Source organism: Hypanus sabinus, chromosome 16 (assembly GCF_030144855.1).
Source record: "Hypanus sabinus isolate sHypSab1 chromosome 16, sHypSab1.hap1, whole genome shotgun sequence".
Taxonomy (NCBI): domain Eukaryota; kingdom Metazoa; phylum Chordata; class Chondrichthyes; order Myliobatiformes; family Dasyatidae; genus Hypanus; species Hypanus sabinus.
In genome coordinates this window covers 38,217,356-38,240,790 of record NC_082721.1, presented here as the reverse complement: position 1 = coordinate 38,240,790, position 23,435 = coordinate 38,217,356, and the positions used below count along the sequence as shown (strand labels likewise).

The window sequence follows — 23,435 nt, the reverse complement described above, 5'->3', positions numbered from 1 at the left end:
CTATTTTAAGGGCTGAAAAACTAGTCTGATTGAAGTTAGAGGCAGAATTGGATGTACATCAGCTCTGGCAGGGTCTGGAGACCATTACTTCCCACAAGGCAAAACCTGACACCATGAATGGTTGTGATGCTTCACTCCCAGATAAGCTCATTGCCCTTTATGTACACTTTGAAAGGGAGAATAAAGCTGCATCTGTGCATATCCCTGCGCTATTTGGTGACCGTGTGATCTCTGTCTTGGATGCCAACGTCAGAACATTTTTCAAGAAAGTGAACCCTCGCAAAGCATCAGGCCCTGATGGTGTATCTGGTAGGGCTCTGAAAATCTGTGCCAACCAATTGGCAGGAATATTCAAGGACATCCTCAATCTCTCACTGCTGCATTCGGGGGTTCCCACCTGCTTTAAAAGTGTAATAATCATACCAGTGGCCAGGAAGAGCAGGGTGATCTGCTTCAACTATGATCACCAATTGATCAACGAGCACACCTACTGTGATGAGTGCTTTCAGAGGTCGGTCATGACCAAAATCAACTTTTGCCTAAGCAAGGACCTGGACCTGGTGCAGCTTGCCTATCACCACAATAGATGCAATTTCATTGGCTTTCCACTCAGCCTTGGATAACCTGGACAATAGCAATACCTAGGTTAGGCTGCTGTTTAGTGACTACAGCTCAGCATTCAACACAATCATACCCTCAGTTCTAATCAACAAGCTATAAAACCTGGGTCTCTGTAGCTTCCTCTGCAATTGGATCAGAAATAACATCTGCTCCTTGCTGACATCAACACTGGCGCACCTCAAGAAAGCACGCTTAGCCCACTTTTCTGCTCATTCTAAACCAACGACTGTGTGGTTAGGCAACTCCATCTGTGCACTTGCCAATAACACAAATATTGGTGGCAGAACTTGAGATGATGACAAAGAGCCACAGCTCAGTGAGACAGATCAACTGGTTGAGTGCTGTCACAGCACCAACCTTGTACTCAGCATCAGTAAGACTAAAGAATTGATAGTGGACTTCAGGAAGGGGAAGTCTAGGGAGCATACACTACCTCTTTGAGAAATAGAAATAGGAAGAGCGAGCAGTTTCAAGTTCCTGAGTGTCAACATCTCTGAAGATCAATCCTAGGCCCAACATATTGATGCAATTACAAAGAAAGCCCACTGTGGCTGTACATCATTAGGACTTTGAGGAGACCTGGTACAACACCAAAGATGTAACAGGGCAAGCATTCTAAATGTTTGCCTGGTATAGATGGGCCACTGCACAGGATTGAAAAAAGTTGGAGAAAGCTGTAAACTTAACCAGCTCCATCTTGGCCACTGTCCTTCCCAGCATCATGGACACCTTCAAAAAGTGATGCCTCAGTAAGGCAGTATCCATCATAAAGGACTCCCAGGACAAGCCTCTTCTCATTCATATCATCAAGGAGGAGGTACAAGGGCCTGAAGACACACATTCAATGTTTCAGTGACAGCTTCTTTCCTTCCACCATTAGATTTCTGAATGGATAATGAACCCATGTACACTGCCTCACTATTTATTTTTGCTCTCCTTTTATCTATTTAATTTAATTTTTACAAAATATTTCTTATTTGAATTTATAGTTTTTGTATAATATATAGCAAAGTACTGCTGCTGCGAAACAACAAAGTTCACAACATATGCCAGTGATATTAAACTTGATTCTGATTCTGTATGTGATGCATCTCTCCCAGGGGGTTACATTAAAGTACAAGGTACCTGTGACTTGAACACAGAGTACTGCATCTAATATGGGCTCTCAAGCACCAATTGGTCTTTCCAATTCAATATTTGCATACAGTCAAATTGATTGAATGGTATTCAGCTGAAATAAATTTATTTATTCATGAATACATACCTTGTACTTGCAGATAAGACCCATTGCCAGATTTTTTAAACACAGGTGGTGGAATCTCAATGCTTGCTTCACAGATATATCGCCCAGTATCATTTAGTGTCACATTAAAGATAGTCAGTAAACTCGATGTTTCATTGAAAGTATGTTCCATTCTTTCAGCTAAAGAGTAATACTTAGTCATATTCCATTTGGAGGTGAGCAGTGATGTCTTTGCCTTCTGCCATGTTTTATGCCATTCTATTCTCGTGTCTAAGCCACTGCTCACAATATGACACATGAGGGTAACTGTGTCTCCTTCCACTGCATTGAGGTGTGATGGGGATTGTGTTACTGTCAGGTTCCACTCATTTCCAGCTGAAAGGAATAAATGTGCATAAGTTAAAATTTTCCCACTTATGTCATCGAACCGTTTGTTGGGCTTCAGTCCCAACACATTGTTTTGATGATTCATCCGACATCTTCCCCTCAACCTAAACGGTCTCTGAACCCATGAAAACTACCTCAGTATTTCTCTGTCACACTAGTTATTTATTCAATTGTTTGTTTATTTATGTATCTATTTATTTATTAGCCGATAGTGATTTGTTATGCCCACACTGTACTACTGCCAGAAAGCAACAAATTTCATGACATGTCAACGGCAGTAAAGCCAATTCTGATGGTCAGTTGTCAGAGTTTTACTGTATACTTCTTTCAGCATAACATAAAGAGGCACCCAGCAAACACTTCACTGGGCAACTTAAGGACTAGATCTGGACCAGTGCTAGCCTTCCAGTGTGCTGCTGCCTATGGTGCTAGCACATACATTCAACAGACCCCCACAGGCAACTCTCCCAGGAAGGGTACTTCATTTATGAAAGTAACAGGCCCTCAAGATAGATTGAGAATTTTAAGATAAGAAGGAAATGAACTGGAGAGATCATAGCCCTGTGGACCTCTTCTGATGAACAGCTTCAAGTTTTCCAATGCTGTCATCACTGAGATGCATGAATTGCAGCAGAAATACCTTAACTCATGCTTTCGGGCCCAGGGGTGAATGTCATGCCACCATGTACACAATATGGCCAATTGTCAGTGGGTAATTAACCCACAAACCTGCATTTCTTTGGAACATGGGAGGAAACTGGAACACTGAAGGTTTCCCATGTACTCACAGGCCAAATATACAAACTTTACACAGCACTAGAGGTCAGGATTGAACCCAGGTCATTGGCATGGTGAGGCAGTGGTTCTACCTGCTGTGCCTCTATGCCCCCTGATGTTCAGACAACACAATTGGTCAGTGCTGTGTATCCTGGAAGGGAACTTGATAGCTTCATCCTCCAACAGTCACAACTGTTACATGCTTTTGCAGTTAGCACTTTCCAGAAGGATGAATCCTCAGATACACAAAAATACCCTCCACTTCTACTTCGCTAGCTTCTGACCCCAGTCTGCTGCCAGGCGCCAGAAACATAGTGGAGAACTCACTGGTTCTCTGAAAAAAGTCATATACTTGTATCAGTCAGGGAATTACCCTACAATTCACTCAGCAAATACAGAGACTTCATCTAGTGTACTGCTCCACTGTTATGTTTCATAACTCCAAAACATTAACAAAATTGCAAGAAAAAAAAGCAGCTGGGAATTAAACATGTGTACTTCGCTTTTATTTTGGGCAAGGCGTGCACGTATAATGTGGTGGTGTAATGACGCATACCATTCCTGTGCTTTTAAATATAGCACGTAATGCAGTATTTAAATAAACAAGAATGAACAAACAATACATGTACAATTTTACACAACATTCCTCCCTGCTGTGTTATAAATTCCAACTTAATAAAGAATGCATCTCGACTTATATGCACAACATATACTACATAATACAAATACTATACAGACATCAATAGCATAGTAGATTTTAAATTGTCCCATTCGGCCCTCAAGATTTAATCGTTGTGGAAGATTCATTACTCTTGTGGAGTAACATCCTTCCTGTCAACAGAGGTCACTCTGCGTGGCAGGTGAGTCTTGTGGCGGTGAAAGCTATCTCAGGTTCCAGGGCCTCCTCCAGGTTGTAGGAGTTGACTCTGAGACTACAGGAAGTGGTTCTGACAGTTCTTAGCACCTTTCTTCCCCTTCCTTTTTCTTCTTCTATTTTGTGCACACTGATCTTGGGAAGGTCCATTTAGCTCACTGGAGTATTCTCTTATTAATCCTTCTATTGCTCCCTTTATAATCTGATCTCTCCACTTGGTTTCCTCATCCACAACATTTGACGGATCCTGTTTTCAAATCTCCGTTGATTTCTTTCTTTTTGCCCTTGCATTCATCAGCTGGGCTTTGGTCTTTGCATCTATTTTTACAAGCAGCTTTTTGTCTCCCACTTGAATTTCATGCAATAACCTTAATGCACACAGAGTAGATTCTGGTTCTTTATACTTGCAAAATCTGAATGCTTGCAACTTTTCTGAAGCTCCTTGAATTCTCTTCCAGCTTAAAACCAAGCCACATTCTGTAAGTAACTGTCTGATTAATATATCAGACGCTTAGAAATAACTCAGAAAATGTGTAGCTCGGGAGGGTGATATTTGGTTTGAGTTGATCTCCAATCTTGGCAATCCATGTGCAAATGTTTCATCACTATACAAGGAGATCATGATTGCCAAGATCAGAGAAAAACTTAACTCCACCATATCAAAGGCTTTCTTAGATATGTTACTTACAAAACCTGTAGTCGTCAGATCACTGTTTTTGTCATTTCCACGATTCCTCTGAGCAGCATGGCCCTTCCTTGGTCCAATATGCTTTCCAACCAGAGGCACAGAGGTTGCCCTCTGTACTGAGACCGTTTTGGCATCATCCAGTACCTTTCTTAATTCACTTTCAGTTGTCTCTATTGCAGGGGATGTGGCATGCAAATTGTGAATGGATCTCCATTCAAGTTGTAGCTGTCTTAGCCACTTACAACCCCACAACGCTAGCCCTCCGGTTTTACCACAGTGTGGCTTACTGGTTCTTGTATTTCACTGTTATGGATGTCATTCCCACAGGAGTTACCTTTTCTCCAGTGAACTGTCTTAGTTGGATATCTGCAGGCTTCAGTTTAATATATTTGTAGAATGATTGAAACAGCCAAAACAGTGTTCAAATCCATTTTAATTAATTTGCTGTTCACTTCTGATGTAAGCCATATTGCTCCTATGTTGTTAGTTTTCACATTATAAATCTCAAGGCTAGCCACATCTGTATCACACTCATCATTATCAGATTTTTCATCAACGGTGTGCAGATTAGAGCTGTTTTTGAAACTGCAGGTTGGCCTTTTATCTTATCTCTTTCATTTGCAGCCCATTTATTTTTGGCTACATGACATGCTCTTCGTATATGACCTACTTCATTGCATTTTTGGCAAGTTTCACCTTTAAACCTGCATTTGTCTGGGGTATATGAGCTCCTGTCACAACAGTAACACAATTTGTTTGGCCAGGCCAGTGTCTGTTTAGATGTTGCAATTTTGTTCATGTTCATTTTCATTCCTGACTGCCACTCATTTGTGTCTCTAATTGTGGTTTCCATTGATACAGCAATTTCAACTGTTCTTTTCAATGTAAGCTCTGCTTCAGTTTGGAGATATTTTTGAATGCTTCCTTGCAACTTACCATAAACTAAACCATCCCTCAGTGCATCCTTGAGCCTAGCATTGCACTGACAATGCTCAGGCAATCTCTTCAATTTAGTCACATTCTCTAAAATGGACTCCCCTTCCTTTTAATTCTGCTTATGAAATCTAAAGCATTCTGCAACCAGCAATGGTTTTAGTTCAAATGTATTACTTTCATAATATCAGCTAATTTCAGCTTGTTTGTTTGGAGCAGTCAAACTCCAAAGCAAACTGTATATCAACCTAATGGACAGCAAAATTGGTACTTGCTTCACTCGCTTTAGAATGCTGCACAATCCTTTCACTATACAAAACCCAGTTATCCATTGTGGAATCAAACAGGCAAATCTTTTCAATGTAGCCAGTCATTTCTGTTCTTTTTTTTTAAATCATTATTATCACCGAGTACTCACTGTTTATGAACCTGTGAATTCTTCCAATTTCTGCCTTTTTTAAGCTTAATCATGTCTTCCCTTCTGAAGAATGCATGCTTTTCAGAAGAATTAAAATGTACTGCACTTTTTTTTAATGCAACCATTTCTTGGTCGACTCAAATGTCTCACTGCACTTCAACAGGTTTTTTCATTTTAGAAAATACCCTGTCACTACAGTTATGTTTTGTAACTGCAAAGCATAAAAACTAACTGCCAAAAAAAGCAAGGAGCCAGGAGATAAACATGTGTACTTTGTTTTTACTTCAAGCAAGATTTGCACTTATGACATGATGGTGTAACTGCACATGCCATTCACGTGCTTTTACAAATAACCCGTAATGAAGTATTAAACAGATAAAGGTGTTTAATCAAACAATATATTTACAATATTACTTAAGTATTTCTGAAATATTAAGGTACACAACACTCCGCAATCCAAAGACAGTGACTTGCCAGAGGAACAGAAGTTAGGGGTCATGAGATGAAGGATGTGAAACTGCGGGAGCAAGAGGAACAGAAGGAAGGGAGCAGGCATCTGCAGTGGGGTGCATTCTGCCAGAACCCTATCAGCCTTATTTTATGTTAATATAGAGCTCTAATTCCACAGGCAAAAAAAAACCATACACTGATAGGCTGATATCTTTCAGAAGGAGCCTTCTAAACCATTGTCATTGTTACCAATCCTGACAAAATGATGCTCTGTACACTCCAAACATTAACACCTGCAACTTTCACTACTAGTGACTCAAGGGGCGTGCACACACACACACACACACGCACACACACACACACACACACACACACACACACACACCGCTGGAATGGCTTCCCACTGACTTGTATCCAGTGGAGGTAGCACAATCTGTAAGACTGGGAATTCACTCAGACCTGAGGAAACATCTCCTGCCATGTTCACTTTCCAGCATCTGTGAGTGGTCTCCAGATACCTTGGAGCTCAGGATGTCCCTTCAGACTGGGGGTCCCATAACTTTTGGAGAAAATGTGGAATGAATTGAACAGTCAATGTTTCAAGCCAAGACCCTTCATCAGACCTGAAATGTCAAATGTCTATTCATCCCCATCGTTATCGAGTTCCTTCAGCATTTGTGCGTGTGTTGCTCAAGATTTCCAGCATCTGTAGAATCTTTTGTTTCTCTTCTCCCTAGCGGTCATAGTCTGACCACCCTTAAAGGGTGCCTTTAAGGGATGATTTTTTTTTAACAAAAATATACTTCATTCATAAAAATTTCCACATGATAACACCGTATGTCACAGCATGTTGCTAACCACATTATACCAGCAATGTTTCCTTTACATAATTTCAAAAAGTAAACAGTCAAAGGTGTTACTTATAAGGGCTCCAAGCCCCTCATTATGCAGTAATGAGAAGGCCTGTCCTTACAGAGTCTTTGCATTAGCTGCACTGCACTTCAGTGCGTAGCTCTGCAGTCAGTCCTCGACCTTGGGATGCAGCCATCTGCAGCGTTTTGGCACAGACAGCTCCCTGCACAGGAAGAGCAGTGAACTGCAGGCAGACCACAAGGCAACCTCCACCAAGCTGTTCATCTTCCACTAACAGCTTGCCTCTGTGTGCACCCCCGGGAACAGCCCATACAGCACAGGGCCCTGTTTTATGTGACTGCTCAGGATGAACCGTAAAGTCCATGGCATTACTTTTCAGACCTTCTTAACCGAAGTACACTCTGGAAGGAAAAGGATGACAGTGTCAACCACGACCATCTCAAACGCTGACACCCCAGGTCTATCTGAAGGATCTGACGGGGATGGCCTTTTCCACTTCCAGGCAAGCAAGATTTTATTATTTGTTTCAAAGTTCTGCTGGTAACATTTGCTGCCATGTAATTTAGACATACAAATCACCCACTCAATGCTTTCTCCTGTCAGGTTTGGGGGGCATTTTGCATTCTGTGCAAAAAGATATTCTTATGCACAATTTGTTCCAGGAGGGACACCACACTGCACAGTCTAAACAAAAGGAATGTTCTGTGGTAGTCTGGCCAGAATGATTGTATGCGACAGATATAGAACCTCAGCATCTAGTGACACTACAGCCTGACGTGACCTTTTGCATATCAGTGCAAAACAATTTCCTGGAAGCTGTGTCCTATTGAACCTGACCCAGTCAAAAATCACACAGGTCCTCTTTTAACTCTTGCACAACTGTCACTGGTGTCCTTGTGGCCATTTTCAACAGTCTACATTAATGCCCCAATTTAGTGCATAAACAATGGGTAATATTCAATTTCTAGGCAAAATGAATTTCCAGCATAATCAAGACAATCAGCCCATCTGGTCTTTCATACTTTATCCTTTACCCTCCTTATTTCTCTTAACTCTAATAACATTATGCCTTTTTCTTTCCTATTCTCCATGTCTATCTCACTAATTTTAAAATGCATTTATCATATCCAGTTCAGTAACTACATGTAATGACAGCTTCAACATTCCAACTCCTCTCTGCTACGGTTTCCCCTGAATTTCCTGATGGATGTACTTGGATTAAGTACTTTCAGTCACACCCACAGATATAATAGTCTAATCTATGCCAAACCTTTACAACACTTCGATTTCTTGTGATTTCCTCAACCTTCTAATTTTTTAAGCGGAAAATGCCTCCATATTTTCTGATAGTTTCCCCTTGTTTTCACAGGTTTACTGTAACTTCACTGTTTTCAATTTGATCGCTTTAATGCTCAATGGTTGTCACAGATTGCAACTCTATAGTTGACAAATAAAGATCATAAGACCATATGATATAGGAGCAGAAAGAGGACATTTGGACAAATGAGTCTCCTCCACTATTTCATCATGGCTGATTCATTTTGCCTCTCAGCCCCAATCTCCTTCCTTTTCTCTATATCTCTTCATGCCCTGACCAATCAAGAATCTATCAACCTCTGACTTAAATAAACATAAGAACTTGACTTACACATCCGTCTGTGGCAATGAATTCCATAGATTCACCCTCCCCCGGCTAAAGAAATTCTTCCTCGACTCCATTCTAAAAGTACGCCACTCTCTTTTGATGCTGTGTCTTCTAGTCTTAGACACTCACACCATAGGGAACATGTTTTTCACATCCACTCTGTTAAGGCCTTTCACCATTTAATAAGTTTCAATTATGTCACCCTTCGTTCTTCTAAATTCCAGTGAATACAGGCCCAAACCCATTAAATGTTCTTCATATGACAAGCCGCTTAATCCTAGGATCATTTTCTTGAACTTCCTTTGAACCCCCTCCAGCTTCAGCACATCGTTTCTAAGATAATGGGTCCAAATTTGCTCACAATACTGCAAGTGAGGCTTCACCAGTGCTTTATAAAGTCTCAATATCACATCCTTGCTTTTGCATTCTGGTCCTCTTGAAATAAATATTGATATCACATTTGCCTTCCTCATCACAGACTCAACCTACAAATCAGCCTTTAGGGCATCCTGCACAAGGACTCCCATATCCCCTTGCACGTCCGATTTTTGTACTTTTTTCCTCACTTAAAAAATAGTCAATACTTTCATTTATTCTACCAAAGTTCTGGATCATACACTTCCCAACACTGTATTCCATATACCAGTTCTTTTCCCATTCTCCTAATCTATGTAAGTCCATCTGTAGCCTCTCTATTTCCTCAAAACTACCTGCCCCTCCACCCACCTTCATATCATCTGCAAACTTTGCAACAAAGCCATTAATTCCACCATTCAAATCATTGACAGATGTTTGTGGAACACCACTAGCTACCAACAGTCAACCAGAAAAGGCTCCCTTTATTCCCACTCTTTGCCTCCTGCCAATCACCCACTGCTTTATTCATGCAAGAATCTTTCCTTTAATACCATGGGCTCATAGCGTGTTAGTCAGCCTTATGTGTGGCATCTTGTCAAAGGCCTTCTGAAAATCCAGGTTCACAACATCAACTGATCCTCCATTATTTATCCTGTTTGTTATTTCTTCAAAGAATTCCAACAGGTTTGTCAGGAAAGATTTTCCCTTGAGGAAATTATGCTGTCTATGGCTTATTTTGTCATGTGCCTCCAAGTACCCTGAGAACTTATCTGTAATAATTGACTCCAACATCTTCCCAACAACTGAAGTAAGACTAACTGGCCTATAGTTTCCTTTCTTCAGCCTCTCTCTCTTCTTGAAGAGTGGAGTGACATTTGCAATTTTCCAGTCTTCTGGAATTGTTCAAGAATTTAATGATTCTTGAAATATTATTACTAATACCTCCACAATCTCTTCAACTTCCTGTTTCAGAAACTTGGGGTGTACATCATCTGATCCAGGTGACTTACTGACCTTCAGAGTTTCTCTTTCCTGAGAACCTTCTCTCTAGTACTGGTAACTTCATGCATTTCATGACCTCTGACACCTGGAACTTCCACCATACTACTAGCGTATTCCACAGTGAAGTCTGATACAAAATATTTATTCAGTTCATCCGCTATATCCTTGCCCCCATGGCTACTTCTCCAGCATCATTTTCCATTGGTCCAGTATCTACTTTCGCCTCTCCCTTACATTTTATGTAGCTGAAGGAACTTTTGGTATCCTCTTTGCTTTCTGCTGGTATTTAAAAGCTTCCCAATCCCCCAACTTCATACTAATTTTTGCTCAATCATATGCCCTCTCTTTGGCTTTTATGTTGGCTTTGACTTCCCTTGTTAACCATGGTTATGTCATCTTGCCTTTAGAATTCTTCTTCCTCTTTGGGATGTATATATCCTGTGCCTTCCAAATTGCTTCCAGAAATTCCAGCCATTGCTGCTCTGCCGTCATCTCTGCCAGTGTTCTTTTCCATTCAATTCTGGCCAACTCCTTTCTTATGCCTCTGTAAGTTCCTTTACTCCACTGCAATACTGATTAATACTAATAAAGTTCTTATATAATTTGTATACACTCTAGTAGAAATACCCAGAGCAATGGTGCATAGCGTACACATTTTGTCCATGATATCGTTCTTTCTAGCCCACTTCTGAGCAGAAAGGGACAGATAATGAGTAAGTTCCAAAGGTTGTCTCCTTTACAGTTGATGACAAACATGCCTAAAAAAGGTAACATTTTGTTTATGAAATTTAGCAGCCTTATACCACATAAGAGTTCAGCACACCTTGCAATGAACTAATTGTGATAAAAGTCAGCTTGCGATATCAGAAGTGACATCAGTAAGATCAGATTCAGTCTTAGATTCTGATTAGTTTATTGTCATTTATTCCATGGTGCAAAGAAATTCCTTGCTTGTGTGAACCTCAGAGCGTGAACAGGCTTTTCTGTTTTCGGTGATCATGTAACATCTACATGCTGATAAGTTCCCATTTCCTTTAAAAGTACATTTTCCCAGCATAAAATATAGTATTGCAGGACTAGCCAGCACTCACATTAGTGCATGGAGCTCTGAATAAGGTCCCTTAAACTATCTGTCAAGGCGTAAAGAATTGGAGCACCATTCACTGGGCACTGCCACTGGTTGAAGCCTCAGTTGATGGATGAGCCAATGGGAAATTGTACACGTGGAGAGAACTAAAGAATGAAAAATAGCATTGACAAAAGTTCCCTGCAGATCTTCTTCCCAATTTGGACAATTATACTGGGCCCCTGAGAGGGTTTTGAAGGCCTTCTGTTGTACAGCACTGGACATGGTAATGATGTTGTTGTTGGACATTCCATGGGGTGGAGAGAGAGTTACAAAGGCAAGGAGGATTCTTCTATTTGAGTCCAATACCGAATCCAAGAGTATAATTTATGCTGTTTCCTGTTTAAATTGTTATCAAAGATCCCCAATCATTTTGAACCTGAAGGTTTATTAGAAACTGGAACACTTGATGTTAGTCAGTTAATCTAGCAATATCTTTGTGCAAATTCAATGGTCTCAAACCTTTTTTTATCAACCTTCTTCTAAATTCAATTGCCCACATTCAGAAAGCGTAAATTGTATATTATTCTCCCAACTTTGCCATCAACTGCTCCCAGATTCTACCACTCACTATACATTAGGGGCAATCTACCGTGTCCAATTAACCTACCGACCCACACATATTAGGGATGTGGAGTAACTGTATCACCCGAATCACAGAGAGAAGCTGCAAACTCCACACAGAAATCTCTGGTGGTCAGCACTGAATTCAGCTCACTGGCATTGCAATGCAGCTCCTCTTCTATTTGCACCGTTGTACATCTGTTGTGGATTCATGCTACACTGCTAGAAAATTACTTATTTATTTGTTTATTTATTTATTGAGATACAGCACAGAGTGGGCCCTTCCAGCCGTGCCACCCGAGTTAACCCTGTCCTAACCACAGGACAATTGACAATGAACAATTAAGCTATCAGCCAGTATGTGTTTGGACTGTAGAAGGAAACTGGAGGATCCATGGAAACCCACAGAGTCACAAACTCCTTACTGACAGTGGCAGGAAATGAACCCAGGTCATTGGTACTGTAAAGTACTGTGTTGACCACTATGCTACTGTGAAATGATAAAGGTAAAAGATAATTTCAAATTACTTATGTTATCGAGTGTGTAAAACCACATGTCCTTATTCCCTGCTTCTTAAATAAGGAAAACATTGATCGATAACTTGGAATTGTTTGCTAGCAATTTGAACAGAAACAAAGATACTTCAAAAACTCCTGTAGTTATAGCTTTATATGATAAAAATTTGCTGAAGGAACTTGAGCAGTGTTTATGGAGAGAAATTAAGTAACTGTTTCGGGTCTAGACCCTTCATCTGATTTTTACCCCCGATTCCCGCTTGTCTAGTGCTTTATTATTCTTGTAGCTTTAAATTTGTACCTTAATATATTGGTATCTTATTAAATTGACAGTATTAGTTTGTTATGGTCACATGTACCGAGGTAGGGAGTAAACTTAATGTTGTGAATAATCAATGCAATGTAGGTAGACAAGAAGGTGCAATAGCCATGACAAGGTAAATTGGAAGGCTGAGTCTGTCTCCAATGTACAGAAGGTCTGATAAGAGTTTTATAACAGTGGATAGAAGCTGTCCTCAAGTCTAGTCATGCGTGCGTATGTTTTTAAGTTTTTGGTATCTACAAAAACTGTGTATAAGCAGCCCTCTGAAGTGGTTTTGTTTCTCCACCTGACACTCCCAAAAATGTAACGTGCAGCCGACTTACAGAAAGACATCTGCTTCTGAGAAAAGTAAGCAAAGGAAGACTCACTCCCTTGAGATAAAGATTGTCACAGACCACCTACTGTTCACCACTACCGGTGATAAGTCAAGCAGCACGTTCACCTACAGAATTTTCCCTGTAACCTTTCTCCTATTGAGAGGAATAGGTCACAGAGAAAAATTAATGTAGGATTGAGATTGCCAACAAAGACTTGGTAAGCCAAATGGCCTCCTTCTACATAGTATGAACTTATGAGTTATGTTTATTCAATATTAACATCTTAATCTTCAGCAGAGTTTACCCTACTTTGTTTTAACCAGTCAGGGCGACCCTGATACTGGGTAATTTTGTTCTATTTCTCCCAGTATTTTCAAAGTGCTGTGACAATTATTAATTAGTCAAACACAACTTTTTCTCCCAGCAGCATGGATTTTCTGTTTACCTTTCCCCTTTCAATCTTTCAACCTCTGTCAAAAATTCAAAATCTCCACAAGGTGCCACATGCAGAATGTATCTAAAGAAAAAGAAACCTTTAAACATAAACAGAATCTCAATGATCCTCTGGCTTGTGTCTCAATCAGGTGAGGTTCCCTGTGTTCTGTTCTCTGAACTCTGTCCTGGCTTAGAACTAAGCTTAGCGCACTTTCTTGCTCTCTGAGTTCCTTTTCTGTACATATGTGACCAAGAAATACAGCTTTAATTTCTAAAAATCATCAGAGGGAAGATCTTAGTGAACAATAGTGAGGTGGGGAGTGAGGAAGAAAGGTGAATGGTGGGAGAGGAATTTTGGGAATTTGAAGTGGTATAAAAGAAGAGCAACAGAAGAGAGCATGGATGGAGAAGGTGGAATCCATTGAGGAGGAGTAATGAGTGTCTGGATTTGTGTCCCTGTGCTCGCGTGTGCATGTGTATGGTTAGAATAGGAGTTTGCCTCTGGTTTTGTGTGGTTAGAATGTAGGAGTGTTTGTGTGCACCACTTGCATGTTAAGATCCATGAGGGGAACTACGATTCTAACCTTGCCCTGTCATGTCCTGCTACATACAGATATGCAGCCACTCTATGTACTGTATGTACATGGTTAACTTTCACTCCTTTCTTTAATGGAAGCAAATCGTCATTGATCCCAGGAGATTTGTTCTTGTTGGAGATGATCATTGCTTGACATTTACAGTTCATTACCAGACAACATTAGTGACTATCTCTGTTAGAAATTAACCACAAGTTTTAGGAAAATTTTAAATTTGAAGTATTTATTACCTCATGGCTTTAAAAATTGAGAGCTTTTCTCAATGACGTTATGCAAAGGAAGTGGATTTAATATAATAGACAGTAGAAACTCAGTTGACGCAAGGGTTTCTTACAGTTGTTGCAAGCTGCGTTACATTGCCTGAAAGGGTGATCACAGTAAATTCAGAAGCAACTTCCTAAAGGCAATTTGATAAGTATGTGAAGTGAAAACAATTGAAAATCTCCAGGAAATAAAATGGAGAGTAGAACAAATGAAATGATAATCTGAATAATCCGCTACAGGCTGCATAATTGCTTTCTACAAATGAGTAACTCCATTCCGTGACTGAATCACACTCCAAAAGTAGGACTTGTCCAGTTGTTAGTTAACTCCCAGGTTACTACTTACATAGAGGTTATAATTTATCTTTGCTGGATTAATAAAAGCAAGTTAGTTTCAAGGTCTCTGAGGCCAGCTACTGCCAAATGACTTAACCCAGAAAGCTGAGTGCCAACTGGTTGTCATGGCACCAACAATGAATTAAGGAATTACGAAATGTAAATCTCATTAGGACTCCCATTGGTCATGAAAGCTATTCTATAATTGCAAGCTTTCTTTTTAATTGAAGACTGACAATTTGCACTGTCCTGGAAAGTTAACAGACTATGACTCAGAAATTGTGCTTTGGGACTTTTCAGAGTTTGAAGTATGTGTTACATTTGGCACTGCAGTCAAATCAGGATTCTCCAGAAATAAGTGAAAAATTGCTTTAAAAGATTAATACAACACGCAAAAAACTGTGGGAGGAAATCAGCAGGTCAGGCAACATCTATGGAAGGACATGAACAGTCAATGTTTCAGGCTGAAACTGTTCTTTATCAACAATCTTTCATCAAGGTAATAAACTTTGCTCTACTCCACATTATGACATCTGAACCCCAACTGCATGTTTTACAGAAACAGCAGCCACAACTCTCGAAAACCAACCTTTGCTTTTAAAGATATGGCAGTCTGTGGGTTGATGATGAGAGAGAATAGGTGGAGATCAAGTTTAATCTGAACAGGTATGAGAGTGTACAGTACTCTGAGGGTTAAAATGTAAGGGGAATATACACAGTTAATAGAACAACCTAATCTGACTTGGAATCCAAGTCCATTGTTCCCTGAAAGTGACAACACAGGTAGATTAGGTATATGACATACTTCTTTATCAGATGGGGACCAGAGTATAAAAGTTATGAAGCTGTTTTGTAACTATAACTATTTTTGGTTAGGCCGCATTTGGGGTATTGCTCGTAGTTCTGGCCTCCCCATTACAGGAAGGATGTGAAAGCTTTGGTAAGAGTGCAGAAGTTCATCAGAATGCTTCCTGGATAAAAGGAAGAGACTGAGGAATGAGAGAAAACCTGAAAGGAGGATGTACTATAAAATTATGAGAAGCATAGATAAGATGGATAGTCTTTTTTCCTAGGCTAGAAATATCAAATACTAGAGGATATAACTTTAAGGTGAGGTGAAGAAAGTTTAAAGGAGATAAAGTTTTGTTTACACAGGCACTTGGAAGTTCTGGAAGTAGGTGTGGTAGACATTTAAGCGGGGTTTAGACAGGCATGTGAACATGGAGGGATATGGATCATGTGCAGGTAGAAGGGATCAGTTCAACTTGGCCGACACATTCACCGTATCCTGGGGAAAAGGATCTGTTCCTTCAATGCACTGTTCTATGTTCTTTTTTCTTATTGGTTCGGGAGAGGGTCTCACTTGTGGCAAATGAGCTGGGAGGGGGTGTCCCAAGGTGACTCCCCTTAATCAACAACAGCATCTCCAAAGGAGACTCCACTTAATCAACAGCATCACTGTGTCCACAGATCAGAGGGTCTGTGAGCTATGATTCCCAGTTCACAGAAGCTTTAGACTCTGCAGACACTAATTAGCATTGACATCTGTTTGTTTCCGATTTTAAATTGTATTCTTAAAATGAAAGCAATATTCAGGGGAAGGATGCTTGTTGTCATACCTAAATTCACTATTTTCAATGTAATGTAGCCGTCATTTTATCATAATTTAATTTTGTGGGCTGTGGGTCATGACCTTTTAGTCCAGTTTCTGTTGGAGAGTTGCTAGTGCAGGAGGTGTCATCAGCTGCAGGAACTCAACTCTGGGAGTTGGAGCTCGAGTAGTTTGTTCATGAAGTTTAGTGATTTGTGGATAGCACATTTTGAGAGCTGTTCACCTACATATCAACCATAACTCAAACCTTCTCTCAGCTGGACTGTAGGTGCAGCTAACAGAGGAAGGATGTTTTGAGATAACATCTGAGAGTGTGACATCCAAGCCACAGAAAAACTGAATTGCTCACACAGAAAGAGAACACAGCATCATAGCAAAGTTAGAAAGACAGACAATGCCAAATACAAATAAATATATATTTTTCCAATATCCTTCCAATATTTCCCGTTGGACATAAAAGAACCCAGTGTCCATTTTATTAGGTACACCTGCAAATATCTAATCAGCCAATCATGTGGCAGCAACTCAATGCATAAAAGCATACAGACACAAACAAGAGAAAGTCTGCAGATGCTGGGAATCCAAGCAACACAAACAAAATGCTGGAGGAACTTAGCAGGCCAGGCAGCATCAATGTAAAAAGGTATGGAAAAAAGCATACAGACAGTTGTTGTTCAGACCAAACATCAGAATAGGGAAGCAATGTTGATCTAAGTGACTTGGAACATGAAACAATTGTTGGTGCCAGACAGGGTAGTTTGAGTATTTCAGAAACTGCTGATTTCTGGGATTTTCATGCACAACAGCCTACAGTTTACAGAGAACAGTATGAAAAAAAAAGTCCAGTGAGCAGAAGTTGTGTGGATGAAAACACCTTGTTCATGAAAGAGGTCAGAGGAAAATGGCCAGACTGGTTCAAGATGACAGGAAGGTAATCATTCATTCCTTGGTCATATGCCATGTCAGGAAGGTGACAATAATTCAGATAACTACGCATTACAACAATGGTGTGCAGAAGAGCATCTCCGGACACACAACATGTCGATCCTTGAAGTGGATAGGCTATGATAGCAGAACACCACAAACACACACTTGGTGGCCACTTTATTAGATATAGGAGGTACCTAAAATATGGCCACTGAGTATTAGAGCACATGAGCATCTTCTTTTATACTCATACACTGATAATTCAACCCCCTCCAGTGATTCTGAACTGGTGGTGGTGAAGGAGTGTTCATGGTCCAGTCAGAAATCTATGGTGGAGTGGAAGAAGCTGTAGCTAAAATGCCATGTGAGGATCTTCAAACTCTTGTACCTTCTCCCCAGTGGTCATAATGATAAGACGACATGCCCCAAATGGAGAGGGGAACCTGAATGATGGATGCCATCTTCCGGAGGCATTGCCTTGTGAAGGTGCCCTTGATGGTGGGGAGGGTTGTGCCTGTGTTGGAGATGGCTGAGTCTACAACGTTATGAATGTATCACAGCTCTGAGGGGCCGAAGGGTGCGGGGTAGCCCCCTCCTTTGTGAGAATCACAAGATCACTATTAATTTGGGTCAGGAGACCCAGGAAATGAGAGAGAGACGTGCAGAATGTCTTGTTCCCCTGGCGATATAAAGCTACAGGACACGGCCATTGTCCCTTGGAGCAGAACTTGTGTATTGCAATACTGTGCTACGTGGAAGCCCTCAGGCAAAGTGGGCTGGTTGGTGGAGGGATTGCATCACCCCCAACCTGATTGACATCTGAGACCCTGTGAGTCAGGATAAAAGAGGGTCTGTGGGAACAGCCCCTCAGACGCACCAGAAGAAACGCTAGTGATCCCGTAATAGCGGAAGCCGATGGGGAGGCCACGTGCGTTCGGTTCCATTTGCCCCGGAACCGGTGCCATTACCACGGAAAAATGGCTTTTAGCTAACAACGGGGAAACCAACTCCCAACGTCTCGAAGGAGTGACATCATAAAAGGAATGGGCAAGTTAAACCTCAGTCTTTCTCTCCAACCAAAAAGGCTGCATCCTACAGCTTGAACGAACTAAAGTGACTTTTGTATTTCCATCAGACAATACATTATCCCTTAGACAACTATAGAGCTATTTCTTCTTGATTATTATTATACCCGCGCTTTTAGATTTAGTATTGATGACGTATATTATCTGTATGTTTGCATTGATATTATTTTTGTGTATTTTTATCAATAAATACTGTTAAAATAGTACCATCAGACTTCAACGGGCCTCTCTATCATTGCTGGTAAGTGACCCAGTTAAGGGGTACGTAGCAACAACCTTCAGCAGCCTCTTCCAGTCTTGCAACCTGGAGCCTCCATACCGGGCAGAAATATAACCAGTCTGGACACTCTCCTCTGTACGTCTGTAGAAATTTGGAGAGAACCCTCTGAAGTCTGTTTGTGATGCCTCTCCCTATGGAGTCAGTGCAGTTATCTGATGAGTCACCAGCTGGCTTTTAGTTCCAGTATTTCCATAAGATCCCATTAAAGTTACACAGGCATTGAAGAAGTCTTCAGTCAAGAAACTTCACAAATATTAGTCTAGTCAAAAATTCAGCTGGCTGACAGGTCACAAACCTCTCTCGACTATGCTTCAACCAAGGTCACCAATAATAGTCCTTGAATCTGTGGGAACAAGTAGCTTGATCTTTATCTTTTTTGGTCAACAACTTGTGAAATAGAGTATACATTATTAGGTGCAACTAATATGCAAAAAGCCCACAGGAAGTGATATCAATTGGGCTATATTTCAAGTATCACTTATTGAGGACTTACCTATGTCATCAAGCAATATTGCAAACAAAACATGTTGAGCTCATTTGCTTTCAAATGTCTTTGACTTAAACCTAATGGTTTGGCCCAATTTCCTGAGAGAGATAACTGTGTCCATTCTTTAATAAAAGGGACTAGGCATTCACAGACAAAGGCTGCATTTTTTAGGGTTCCAAACTCATTATATCTCCACTGTTCAGGGAGTGGCTGCTGAGGGGCTTAAATTTGTCCCCCTGGTGTTTCTTGCATGAAGACCTTGTACTGAGGCTGACCTCTAGTGGCCAAAACTGAATCAAGACACAAATTCTGTGAGTCAGTGAGTCTCCTCAAAATCAGACTTCCCTGCGCCGTAACTTCAGTTTTAGCCATGACTCCCTGTAACCTACCAAAGAGACTCTCTCTGAAATAGGCAACAATTGGTGGTTGTGATTGACATGCAGTCAAGACGATTGGACATTGCCAGAGGACTCTGTAGTGGCAGGTACAAATGCAATGCTTAAAAGATGTTAAAACCGATGCATGGTTAGAAAGTTTTAGAGCAATATAGTCCAGATGCAGGCAAATGGGACTAACACAGATAAAAGATTTGGACAGGATGACTGTAGTTCTATAACTCTACAACCATTTTTCATGCAATTGACCACAACTGGTTTATCAAGAGAGCGTGCTTTCTCAGTTTGTTGCACATGAATTTGAGATCTTTCTTGAATGAAATAGACTCCACAACATACCATGAGGCTCCATGGTAGCGTAACAGCACAAAATTATTATAACTCGGGGGCGTTCCAAAGTTTGGAGTTCAACTCTAGTGCCCTCTGTAAGCACTTTGTATGTCCTTCCCAAAAGTGCAAAGGTTTCCTCCTGGTTATCCAGTTTCCTCTCACAGTAGGTTAGTAGGTGGCTGTAAATTGTCCTGTAATTTGGCTAGTGTTAAATAGGTGGGTTGTTGGGTGGTGTGGCTCATTGGGCCAGAAGGACCTTTTCTACATTGTATCGCTAAATAAAGATAAATAAATATTTTATCCCCATAATTTCACCTTGAAGTTGATGGTAAAGCTGAGTGGCTGTACAAATCTTCAGATAAAAAAGGAAAAAAAAAGTCCTTGTCTGCTCCTTCCCAAAAGTTGACAGAATTTTTATTTCTGTAACCAAAAGGACACCAGGTGACTTTTTTCTTAAATGTGAACATCAGGTTGTCCCTGTTTAGGAATCATATGTCCTCCACTTTTCTAAACTCCAGATGTTCTGTCCCAGGGAGTGGTTGTTGGCCTGGGATTCCAGACATCGCAAGTTCCTATGGATTTCTAGAGAGGTTGTCAAGTAAATGGGACCTTTAGCCCATGCACAATAAGTGAGAGATCTATTTGCTCATGTGGACCATCTCTTACCCTCATGAGTTCCAAAGCCACAGAAACTCGGCTCTTGCACAAAAGACTTAACATTGTACTGCCTCACTGGCTTCTGTTAGCCCTGAATTGAAGATACCTTCTGCAGCAATGAAAAGCATTGCTTTGACATCTAAAGTGGACATTCATGATTGTATTTTGTTGGTTGGGGAAAATTTTCATTAGTGTGCAGAAAAATCTCCCAAACTGGTTCTGAACTTGAAGAGACTGTTTCGGTGCAGAAATGGGTAAATGTTATGTTCTATATTGATAAGTGGCTATAATTTATTCTGAGGCTTTGGGGAGGTGTAGTATTTTAAGTTACACAATCCGTTGTCTTTGTCTACCTTGTGCTATCTTGTTCAACTGCAACCAGCAAGGAGGGAGCTGAAGCAGGGATGTGGATCAGAAGGAGAAAAGTGTCTGTGGATTTCAAATGGAAGGGACCTTTAGGTGGTTGCACGCAGATGAACAGCACTTGTCATCCACTTCACTAATTGTAATAAAACTTATTAAGATCTCTAACTTGGATCAATGGAGAGATATGACTCCAGTTTTTCCAGATACCTAGCAAGCCTTCAGATCAAATAAATTGTTGCAGTGTTTTTTAATTATCTGAGATGTTTCATTTTCATTACTGTGACAGGTTCCTAGCATTCTCAATTATATATTTTTTTATATAAGCAATCAGAACTTCGATTAGCTGACTGAATAGCTATTCAACAACAGAAAGCACTGGAAGGTAAGTACTGTGCATGCAGGCTACCAGAGCACACTTGAGTATTTGCATCACTGAAATATGTAACTGTGATCTTAATGATAAGGTTCAGGTAACTGAAACAGATCATTGTCATCTCCCCCCCCCCCCTCCCCGTTCTCGAGGGTGCTCAGACTTTTTGGTGGAGGGGATTTTCATTGCTTAAGCCCATATCAAAAGTCTCGTATACTTTCCACCCACACATCTGTAGTTATTACTGGAGGTCACATACCAGTTGCTATACAGCTCATTTTGTTTAAACCACGGTTCACATCAGTAAAATTAGAACAGCAGCAACAAAGTGAAGACAGAGTGTTAAGCTACTGATGGCAGAGGCTCTTTCTAACTCCACATACAGGGAAGTTTAAAACAATGTTAATTATCATATTCTATAGAAGCCACCAACAATGCCCTTGCTGGAAGTTTAATAGCCTTCTGCCTGAGAAACATGGCCACAACATCATTACCACAAACCTCAAGAAAGATTCTTCATTGGCATACATGTCAGTCCTTGATTGGGATTGGAAGAACAATCAAAAAGATGCTCAATACAAGCCTTGCGTGGCACTTCTCTCTCAATGGTTTGCAAGGAAAACAGATGCTGCACCGTCCAATTTCAAGGCAATTATTTTTCGCAGAAATAATATCATTAGTTACCATTCACTGCACATTTTTGGTATTAGGTAGAACATTAGTGGAAACAAATCCATCTGCAATGCTCTTACTAACCATGAAATAACTAAGCAATGTTCTCTGTTTCAGAAGTAGAGTTTCATTGAAGTTACTTTCTACAACAAATCAGAAAGGGATTTCTCATTCCCTACTCAGAGGGAGTTTTCGCTATCATTTTCACAAATCCTGTTTCATAGGCACTTTCTCTCCTTGGTTTCAACTGACTTGGCTCTTTGCCAAGTTGGTGTCATTTTTCACCCCAAGTTGAGCACAGGATCACATCAGGCAGTTACGAAGGCCACCTGTTTCCTTAGCAATCTCACCCAACTCTACCCCTAGCTCAACCTATTTCATTAATTCTGAACCATTGTGTTCCTAGCTAGACTCCTGTTCTATTGCCTGTAAATTTGAAGTTACCCAAATGTTGGCCACCCATTTCTAAAATGCACCATGTTCTGTTCAACCATCACCCCTGTATTTAGTGATCTTCTGTTTAATCAAAACACTGACTTTAAAGATCTCACCTTTGTCTTCATCTCATTCTAAATATGTTAATACTGTATGAGGCCCCTGGATCTCTTCCAGCTTAATCATGAGCTAATTCAGTAGTATCACAGAATAAGCATATCAGCCAGTTCATCTTTTGATATGCTGGATTATACAGGTTAGCAATTATTTTTTATGTTTATTCTGCTCACTTATTCAGTCTCTAACTACTGGGCTGTCAGTTAGAAAGTCATACAGCACTGAAACAAAATCTTCAAACAATGCCAACCATCGTACATCCATTTACGTTAAATCCATTTCAGTTTCTACCATGCACTTTCATACCGATGACAATTTGTAGTGTCCAGTTAACTTACCCATTAGCATGCCTTGGACATGCAGGAGCAAACAAGAGCACCCAGACGAAACCCCACACAGGCCATAGGGAGAACATGCAAGCTCCAAGCAGAAATAAAATCTGCAGGTCAGGATTGAAGTGGAGCTGTGAGACAGAAAAACTGCATCTATGCCACCGTGTATCTCCAATTATCCTCATCTAAACCAGATGTAAACTATCAAGCAATGGCTTGACTTGATTAGCAATAAAACTATTATAGGTAGGTTGGTATCAAGAGCACTTGGAAACAAATTTACTGCGGTATTGCATCCAAAATGTTCATGAAAATAAGGAACAGTGGTGGTTCCAGCAAAGATTGACCTATGTACCAGGTTAGGTAAAAACAAGATGTAATCCATTAAACTTTGCAAAATCCTCTCACTGTCTTTAGGGCACTTTTGCCAAAGCTAGAAAAGCTTCCCACGGACTAATCAAGGAACACTCCGACCTGACACCATACCTTTCGGTTAACACTAACATCACAGTCCCTGGATTTTTCAACACCACCAGCAAGTCAGATCCATAAGAGGATGTCAAGCAGCGATTAACCGCAGGCCCATTGAAGTTCAAGCTCAAGTTGAAATTCCATGTATCTCACTGA

General features: G+C 40.6%; 1 protein-coding gene across 1 annotated transcript in view; it reads right to left on the bottom strand.

Annotated features, from left to right (window-relative positions):
- The window catches only part of LOC132405819 (T-cell immunoreceptor with Ig and ITIM domains-like), a 42,407-nt gene extending 19,520 nt beyond the window's left edge, over nt 1-22,887 (bottom strand). Inside the window, exons 1-2 of the mRNA XM_059990816.1 lie at nt 22,815-22,887; nt 1,886-2,239 (exon numbers count right to left, since the gene is read on the bottom strand). Coding sequence (XP_059846799.1) covers nt 1,886-2,239; nt 22,815-22,824 — 364 coding nt within the window. The 5' untranslated portion in view covers nt 22,825-22,887. The remainder of the gene's footprint in view (nt 1-1,885; nt 2,240-22,814) is intronic.
- Nucleotides 22,888-23,435: the final 548 nt, after the last annotated feature.